At 45.7% G+C, this 9,629-nt stretch overlaps 1 protein-coding gene across 1 annotated transcript; it reads right to left on the bottom strand.

Annotated features, from left to right (window-relative positions):
* Positions 1 to 777: 777 nt before the first annotated feature.
* Positions 778 to 9,399, bottom strand: LOC124677555 (serine carboxypeptidase-like 19). Its single transcript, XM_047213539.1, has 13 exons — positions 9,158 to 9,399; positions 8,960 to 9,105; positions 8,754 to 8,830; positions 8,535 to 8,690; positions 8,318 to 8,420; positions 8,106 to 8,143; positions 2,217 to 2,318; positions 2,055 to 2,138; positions 1,787 to 1,960; positions 1,515 to 1,708; positions 1,266 to 1,379; positions 1,129 to 1,174; positions 778 to 1,006 (listed from the first exon to the last, which is right to left on the bottom strand). Exons 1-13 carry the CDS (start codon positions 9,397 to 9,399, stop codon positions 923 to 925), a joined length of 1,560 nt encoding a protein of 519 aa, XP_047069495.1. The 3' UTR covers positions 778 to 922.
* Positions 9,400 to 9,629: the final 230 nt, after the last annotated feature.

Here is a 9,629-nt window from a genome sequence, read left to right as displayed (position 1 = left end):
ATGATCACCCTGCAACATTTGCTGAAGATCGGGAAGAGGAGTCACATGCTCAGTGTGCCCCAGACTTTCTCTGTATGCTTGAAGAAGCAGAGCAGACTTCTCTGAGTGATCAGTGAGAAAGTTCCCATTGGAATCTCTTAGAGTAGCAATATGGTTTTTCCTCTTCTGACTAGATTCCATAGAGTGGAAGAATCTTGGGTTTTCATCACCCAAAGTGGCCCACTTTATTTTTCCCCGTATGCCAATTGCTGTTTAAGAAGTGAGGCCAAGTGACTCTTCATGGCCTTTCTAAAGTTTTCTCTAAAGTTCCATGTCAGAGAGATCTCTAAAGTTTTCAATGGCATCCATGAGAGAAATGAGGGAGATAATTTCCTAGCCCAAGCCTTCAAACTTTTCCTTAACAATTTAAATTCTCTTAGCTGCATCTATGGTGAACAGAATGTGTCCAGTTTAATTCAACAAGTGGCACGAAGCCCTCCATATTCATCCATGCATTCTCAAATCTGAATACAGTAGACTTAGGAAGAGATTGTTTCAATTGATATGACATATGGCACATAATCAGAAGTGGTCATGGCTAGAGGAAGGGCTACAGTATCTGGAAAATTTGTGGTTCAAGCTAGTGAGGAGAAGAACCAATCAAGCCTTTGGAGCAGAGGAACATCTTGCATATTACTCGAGGCAAATCTTATATCTTTTAAAGGAATATCAACTAGACCAAGGTGGCTAATAGTCTCATTGAAAAGCAGCATTTCATTTAGATTTCCCCGGGCTTATTCCTGTCTTGTGGGGATCTAAGGAGATTAAAATCTCCAACCATCATCAATGTGAAGAAAGACATCGAGACAAACGGTGGTACTGGTACATAATAGATGGAACAGATACTTGTGTGTAGCTACTAGATAACGTAGAATACTGTGGCCTACAGTGGATGATCCACTATCCAACGGCTGAACATGGCGAAGCACCTCTCGGGCTCGTACTGAGGGGCAGTATGTCCAGCTCCCTGCGGACCGAATCAAGAAGAGCAACTTAAAACAGGTAAAAAAATATTTGCGGGGAACTTAAAACGGGTAATTTAGCAACCACGAGCACCACAAACACAAAAAATGGTGTTAAAATGCTTGCCTTTATCGTCGTGAATGTCATGTTGTTAGCATAACTTATAGTGAATCTACAAAACCGCCAAAAAGAAAACAGAGCCAGCAGCACTGTTAGAGAAATCGAAAGCCAACGCTGACAAGGAGGAAATGATGATCACGAACCCAGCGGACTGGCCATGGAGATGCCATGCCCTCCAGTCATCGACAACGGGGAAGCCGAGCGACCTCACCCATGCCTGCGTCCCCAGGTGCGGCACAATTGCATCATGATCACCGCTGCCATAGATCATACCAAACAAAAACCCCGTCAGGTTTAGGCTTCAAGTAGTACTTAGATTTCCAAAACATCTTAAATTTCGGAGCCGATGTAATAACAGATAAACAGACACGAAACGATTTCATTCCGGAGACCTGTAGACCAGCGCGCGGTAGCCGTTGGCCGTGACATTCCGGTGGTACTTGATGCTGCTCTTGATGTCTCTGGTGAACGGCATGTTGCCGCTTTGGCACCTCACCCACTCGTCCACGGTCCCCTTGTGGATTCCCAGGGCTTCTCGGGTCAGCTCGTCGTTTGCCCAGTAATATGACAGGTAAGCGGTGTAGCTCTGCGCCCATCTCGTATGTAAACGGCGGAATGTATAAACATGCAATGGTGTCAGTACATGCATGTTATGTTCACTTACAATACAGCCAAGTGGCACACGTGGTGTTGGATTTTTCAATTGTTTCCCCTTTAAGATTCCAGCTTCCTCGCTTAGGATCTTTCGAGCAGAACCACCTGATTTTTCTGTTGGTCTGCTAGATGCATAAGCGCATCTGTCCAGCAAAATCTGGGCGGTCATAACTTGGGAGAGGAGCTGCAATTGGAACCGCATATAGTACATAGCCTTCAGTCAGGTACTACTTGAAACAAAGCTTGAAGTATTTGAAGCTAGCGTATCTCATTTTTACATCGTTGAAAGTGCCCAGAGCTTGAGCACATAATACATTTCTAGGGCTGTTGTAGTCTTCACCTCGGCAATGCCCAGATATCGTCTAAAGCAAAGAATCAGTCCGAGTGGAGCAAGCAATGTATCACAAAGATATAAGGTGATAACATATGAGTTTAGTTACCTCGTATAGTTGATCGGATATTATACCGAATCCGTGAGCGTATGGCACTCTGTAGCTTATATCAATGGTTTCCCCGGTCAGCGGGTTGCCTACCAGATAGCCCTGGGAGCAAGACAAGTAACATCATTATAAATTTTGCAATATAGATTATGAGCATACAAATGTGTTGTGTAGAAAAACACATCTCTCACAGTCAAGAAGATGAGAGATTAAGATAATACAATCTTGCTATGATTTTTTCAATATAATTAATCTGCAAACAAATGTGTATGACGCTTTTTTCACTCTAATATAACATTATTTGAATTGTTCAACGCAGAATATAAGACTACTCCCTCCGATCCATCCATTTTAGCATCAAGTAATATGGATCGGAGGGAGTATTTGAATTGTTCAACGCACAATGTAACATTACCTGGTTTTAATTTAATTCACGCATGGTACGATGAATATGAGCATACAAATGTGTAGTGTAGAAAAACACATCTCTCACAGTCAGTATTTTAAACAATGCTCATTTGTACACATTTTGCACATGGATTTTATATAACAATGTTGTATAAGCAATATTTGGTACTTCCTCCGTCCCGAATTCATGAGTCAACTTTATCTAGTTACGCATACATCTAAACACACTTTAATGTCTAGATATATGCGTATCTAGACAAAATTAAATCAATTAATTTAGGATGGATGGAATACATCTTTTGAGTATAAAGGGAGTGAGAAGCTATAAACAATAGTCCCCCAAAATGGAAGGAGACCTTATTGACCGCATAAACATGTGGACCTTTGTGAAAGAATAAGTAGTGGATAATGTGTCTTATTAGCTGTCTTTTAACTATATTTTTTTTGTTCTTTGTGATGCAAATAGTGTATGTTGCTCGCTCGTTCTTATACCTTTTAGCCATGAGATCTATTGCTCCAGCAAAAAAAAAAATCATTGTGATCGAAATGAGATTTATATTTTAGAGATGTGTGTTGCACGTGCACGTTTACTAGTGATTTATAAGTTGCTAACTATACCACATTTCGCTCGTTCTGAGTGGACCGGGGGATTTCCCCGACCTCCAACAGCCCCCCTTCACGAGCCTCCCTCTCTATTGCTGCCGCCGGATAGGTTCACGGCGTGAGGGCTGGCCTCTTGCTATGACTCTCACACAGCAGAGACGGTGAGGGTTGGCCTCTTGTTATGACTCACACATCAAATATGAGGCCCTGCTGTTCGGCAAGTTGGGGAAGGCGGGTATGGAAGTGCGTCGATGTTACGACTAGATCTGGTGGGCGTCGCTGCTGCTTTGGGGAAGGCGTTGGATGTGCCATGGGTCTGGCAAGGAGGTGGATTAGCTTAGGGCATGTACAATGGGGGCGCTAACACCAGGCGCTAGGGTATAATTCCCAGCTGTTATGGCTTGTTCCCGGCCGATTGCACGAAAAAAGGATTGCGTCGATGCAAAACATGTCGCCGGGCGCTTCGATCTTTTTTTCTTCCGCACAAGCCAAATTTATTAGAGTCGGGCGCTATTGAGACAGAAAAAAGACGCAGGAAAAAGGACTTAGCAGAAGCGTACGAGGGTAGGAAACTAGCAACATCCCATCTGTAATAAGCGCTTCCGCGTTGGGGATATAGGCGCTTAACTTGGTTACTAGCGTGCATCTAGCGGCCATAGTTAGGGTCAAGCATTGTAGACCGAGGGCTTCGATGATTTTTAAATTTCAGGATAATTATTTTTTCTGCTCCAAGCGCCTACCTAAGCGTCAAGCGTTGTACATGCCCTTAGTATTGCTTCTTCGGGCGCCTCTGCCTGCATGGTGCATGGATGTTGGGATGACGAACCGGGTGGTGTGTTGTCGTGCTACGGTTTGGATGTGTCCTCGTGAGTCGTTAAGCGGGGACACGGAGTTTAGGAGAGAAACACAACAAGATGAAGAAAACAGCGCAGAGACAGCTCTAGTAGCTCGAGATATCGAGGTTGGTTCTTCTGTGTTCGGTGCAAGGTTGTTGTGCCGCTTCATGTGGCGCGTGGCCTCGGTGGCCATTGTCGTGGGAGTGCCGGAGCCATGTGTGAAAAATCAGATCAACCTTGGTTGGTGCCGACGCCATGCAGGCATCATTCCCCTCCATGGAGGTGTCGTCGTGGGTTCTCTCGCTCTTCTCCGATCCTCTTTATTTTACCTTCCACGTGAAAGCTCAAGTTCTTGGTTCTACCTAAGAGGGTGATGGCGGCGGCGGCCCTGTCGCTACATCTTTGGAGGTGTCACCTTTGGGGGCATGACATAGCCAGGAGATTCTACAACATAAGAGTTTTCGTGTAGGCATGATCAAGGGATGTCGCGGTGGCAGCCTTAGGCGTGACCAGAGAAGTCGAGGAAATGGCTCCGGAAATGTTTTGGTATGATTTTGGTGTTGTTTGGTGTCGGATCTCGTTGCATCGGTTAAAAAGTCATCGACTTGGGTATTGCGCAGCCTTAGGGCCGATGCCGAAGTTGATCAGTGGCTTTAGACACCGTTATCATGGTTAGGTAGTCGGTTCAGTCACTTGGGTTTTCTTCCATCCACGTGCCTTATGGTGCAAAGTTTGCTTGTTTAGGTGTGTGCATTAGGATGGTTGTTCTCATATATCCTTAACATTGTGAACTTACATCTTATTTGGTCTACACCACCACACTTGTAAATACTCATAAGCACTACGTTATGACCGTCGAAATAAACACTTACAAACATGAGAGTTGTGTGGAAAGAGAGGATGAAGCTAGTGGTCAAAAGGAGTTTCATAAGATCGATCTTGTGCAATGACTTTGAAGAAAAATAATGCAAATACCGCAGATATAAACAAGAAATTAAATAGTTATAGTAGACCGATTGCCAAAATGAAATCACATCATCAATGTGCATGTTTTTGGGATAGAAATCAACATGAACTAGTATAGTTTCGATGATATCTTCGCGACTAAGACAACAATAAGAAGGATGAGTCTAGGGAGCGGCCGCGTGCCCATTGGTACATCTGAGCACTCAACTAAAAAAGGAAGCCGACTAGTTTTGTCCGTGTGAACACCTATTATTTATGGTTAGACATCCAGTGATTGTAGCACATGCACTATGATGACATCATGCACATTAATTATCCTTTTAAAATGTTTAAAAGCATAAAGCTTTTGCCCCAGATGTCGAAATTAGAATCCGCTTTCACGTTTGAATTTCTTGCGGTGAGCTCTTCAAAACTAGATCTCGTTTCTATGTAATTTAATGAAGTTTTTTCTAAAGCAACTTCTACGTGCGACAAAGCAATTATAATGCGAGACGATGCAACTTTAGTGTTGGGGGAAGCAACTTTGCTGCACAACGTAAATCTACATTCACAATAAAAGTTGCATTGCTGAACGCCAAAGTTGCTCAGCCATCCGTCAAAATTTATTCGGTGGGCACCAAAGTTGCTTCACTGGACGCCAAGATTGGGCCGTCACAAACCAAATTTGCTCCGTCGAGTACTAAAGTTGCTCTGCAGGACACTAATTTTGCTCGGTCGGGCGTCAAAGTTGCTCTCCAGGGTTCGAAAACTGCGTCGTCGGGCACGATTGTTCCTCCACGGGGCACTTAAGTTGCTTTGTCACACATTCAAATTACTCCTATGGACACCAAAATTGTTGTCGGGCACAAAAGTTGTGCCTTTGTGTACCAAAAAGTGTTCATGTTCGTTGCACACCAAAATTGCTTTGTCGCACACCAAAGTTGTTTTCTTGCACAATAAAGTTGCTATGTCGCGCATCAAAGTTGCTTGTTAAAAAATTTCGTCGAAACATATGAAAATGTGGTCTAGTTTTGAAGCTCTCATCGTGGAGATTTTAAAAGTGAAAACAAATTGTAATTTCATCGCACGGTTTAAAAGTTACAGCTTTTTAAAAAACGACACCTAACATCCTGTGGCCTAGTGCGTGTGTCCGTGATGTTTGTGTGGCACGCGCCCGCTCGTAAGATTTCAGGCAATAAGAAAGGGGTTTTTTACGGTAGGGACAGAGACGCGTCAACCGTCCAACTATCCAGATCTAATCGTCCAACTACCCAGATCTAAGCGCGGAGATTGATCAATACTTGTTATGCAAGGGAGTAGTATTTTTCCACAAAAGAGTAAAATAGGTACTGTCCATTAAAGGATACTTTCAAGATATAGAAATTTGTCCACCGGTTAGGTTGGAGCCCCGATCCCATTCCATTCCATTCTGTAGACAAACGGATTCTCTTAACTTGCCATCTATATTCGTGTCAAAAAAGATGGCCACAGTGGCTGCGCTGCATCCTTATAGAGCGCGTGATATCGGTTTGTTCTCCACCGGAAGTGCTAAAAAGCCGCACGCAAAGAATTGCCAAAATCGCCCTCCAACAGAGCGTTAAAATGCAGTGCCATAAACACAATTTTGCAAAGAAATAGCATAAAACAAGATCTAGAAAATATGATAAAACTAGTTTAGATAGAACATAAAATAGAGATAGTTTATATTTTACAAACTAGTGTAGATAAAAATAAACCTAATCTAAACACTCGACATCGGACGAGTCCGGTGTCGTGGTCGACACTGAAGTCGACAAGAACATGTCAGCCCAACGGGGGTTATCCTCGGAGATGGTCATCGGACCGGCCATCTACGCCTCGATGTAGGCCCGCCTCACCGCCTTGTTGGCCATCCGGGCGAGGCGGACCTCCTCGCGGCCGTCTGCGCCTCCTTGCAGTCGCAAAGTGCTTCTTCTCGGCCGCGACACCCTCAGGGAAGCGGGCCGCCCACTTGAGCAGCGCATGCTCATTCCGCTTGGCGATGAGAAGATGGCGCTCCAGCTCTTGCTGGGGCGCTGCTCCTCTTGCGTGACGAGGCGCGGCGGCGGCGCGAGGGCCTCGTCCTACTCGACACCCTCAGGGAAGCGGGCCGCCCACTTGAGCAGCGCATGCTCATTCCGCTTGGCGATGAGAAGATGGCGCTCCAGCTCTTGCTGGGGCGCTGCTCCTCTTGCGTGACGAGGCGCGGCGGCGGCGCGAGGGCCTCGTCCTACTGGCGAGTCCACACGTAATGGAAGTTCATCGCTCGACGTGGGCACCCTAGCCGCTAGGCTAGGGCGTCGTACGTGTGCGCGGTCTAGTGCGCTGTCTCGAACGTTCCGAGGCCCTGTCCGGATCTCCACGTAGAAGGCGCCATTGGGGTGCTCGTGGACGCCGCAATACCCAGAGCTCGAATGGCGTTGCGACTACATTACGGTTGCGCGGTATCTGTGGGGCTTTTATATAGCGCGCACGGGGGCATGAAAGAAAGCACGTGTGTCGCCGCCTTTTGCGATGCACGGTAAATGTTTTGGCGCACGCAATTTTACCGCGCCTGCCAACCCTCGCAGCAAATTAGTAATTATTTTAGCGTGCAATCAATTTAGCGTCTCCGTTGAAGTTGCTCTTAGCGGATACATTGCGCAAGATATTTTTTATACACGGTATTGACTATGACTGAGGCAGTTGATCGATGGTTTTCACGTATGGAAAGGCACGTGCGTGTCAGAGGATGGACGGGGTTTTGAAAGAATCGATCATTACCCCTAATCTGTTCAAGTTGCCCTTACACGAAAAAAAACCCGAAAGATTACGTGCCTAAATTACACTTGCTCAATACTACTCATCCATAGGACTAGTAATTTGTACCGTAAAAAGCCTCATAAGAAAGGAACGTCAATCGGATTAGTAGTTATGGTGATAGAAGTTTTGAATTTTAAATCTAAGGGAATCTTGTTGATGTCATCATATAAGTCATTGTATGAATGCATGGTAGTAGAGAAAAGGGGAGAATGGGAGCACCAAAAGCGCTTGCGGTGACAACACGGTAGCTCTATCCATGGATTATTATAATGATTACCTTAAGATTAAGGATGGGGCTCCTTCCAGCTTCGATACCTGAAAAGGAGCAAAGATGGATATAGAATTGAACAAGGTGAATCCAATCAATTATAGCATGGAAATATAAAAGAATCCATTATACAACTGCTCTATGGGTTTCAAGCCGCATGACAGAATGAGGAAATGCAAATGGACCTGTGATCATGTCAGTCTTTTGCAACCCCTATGTACCTTCTGAAATCTTCTGAGCTATAAAAGGTACAATTTTTCCAGCATATGAGTCTCCCCCGATGTAGAGGGGCCTTGCGAGGAACTTGGGATGGTCAATGGACCACTAGACGTTGTGACGTGGATAGGGCAAATGTAACCAATCAGTACTCAATCGAATCCCATTTCGAAAAAGAAACCAATCGAATTAAAGTAATTAGTCGGTCAGAGTAGCTAGTACCTTGATGAGTAGTTCATGGAGCTGCAATGAGGTAGATATTTCCCCAACATTGTAGCCTTCGGGTTTTCTAGAAAAGGAAAACCCTGCCCCAACCGGTGTATCCACAAATAGGATATTTGCCACCTGTAGAAGATCATTGTCAACACATGAATGAACCTGAACATGTATGTAAGCTACAGAAGCTATCAAGCAAGCTGCCATGTGCAGAATAAGACCGACCTTCGTCCATGAGAAAGGATTGATTTCCAGGCTAGGCACAGTGCCATTGTAAGGCTCTGCGACGAATTGGAACGGACCTACAGTTTTACGAGGGATTAGATCTTTTTAGAGGAAAGAGTGGACTTGCGGTTGCCATGGACATGTGTGGAATAATATGGTGTTGGAGAGCAATAATGGCGAGTCAACAGAGGCAAATCAAAATGTACCGATCTCCAAGGCGAGGCCGCTGAGCACGGAGCAGTGGTCGCCGCCGGTGAGCCAGAGAAGGAGAGGGGCATTCTCGCCGCCGGCCTCGGACTCCACGAAGTAGTAAAACAGCTCGGCGCCGTTGTCCTCGTCCACCTCCACATACCTTACAGTTGAGCAACAGGTTATCTCCAAATCCAATGCAGTCAATCGAGAACCTCCTGGCTACCATACGCAGGGAACCGTACGTCTTGGTGCGTAGAAAACTAACCAAACAAAGAAGACAGTGGAGAAATGCGTACCCTGTCTCGAGGTGGAAGGGAAGGCGGCCGGGGAACCCAGGGAGGCTGGTCACTATCTTGGAGCTGGAGCTGGAGGCGGCGCCGGCGAGGGCGAGCTGCCGCGTGCTGAGTCCGACCGAGAAGAAAATACAGAGCAGCAAGGGCAGCCACCCTGCCATGGTGTTCTACGAGATAGCACTAGCCACCTGCTTCCTCTTGCTCTGCTCCCCTCTTGTTCTCTGTAAGAGAGGCTGAGACCAACAGAGATGGACAAGGATGAAAGTCTGCAACAACTACAGCAGTGAGCATGGGAATTTTCTTAATCGCACGTCATTATGTTGGGAAGGCTCTGCCTACGTGCAGGCAGAAGATTCAGGAAGGCACTGCCACCTGCGCAATGGACACGCCA

This window comes from Lolium rigidum, chromosome 7 (genome assembly GCF_022539505.1).
Source record: "Lolium rigidum isolate FL_2022 chromosome 7, APGP_CSIRO_Lrig_0.1, whole genome shotgun sequence".
Lineage (NCBI taxonomy): Eukaryota > Viridiplantae > Streptophyta > Magnoliopsida > Poales > Poaceae > Lolium > Lolium rigidum.
This window is presented reverse-complemented; position numbering and strand designations above follow the sequence as displayed.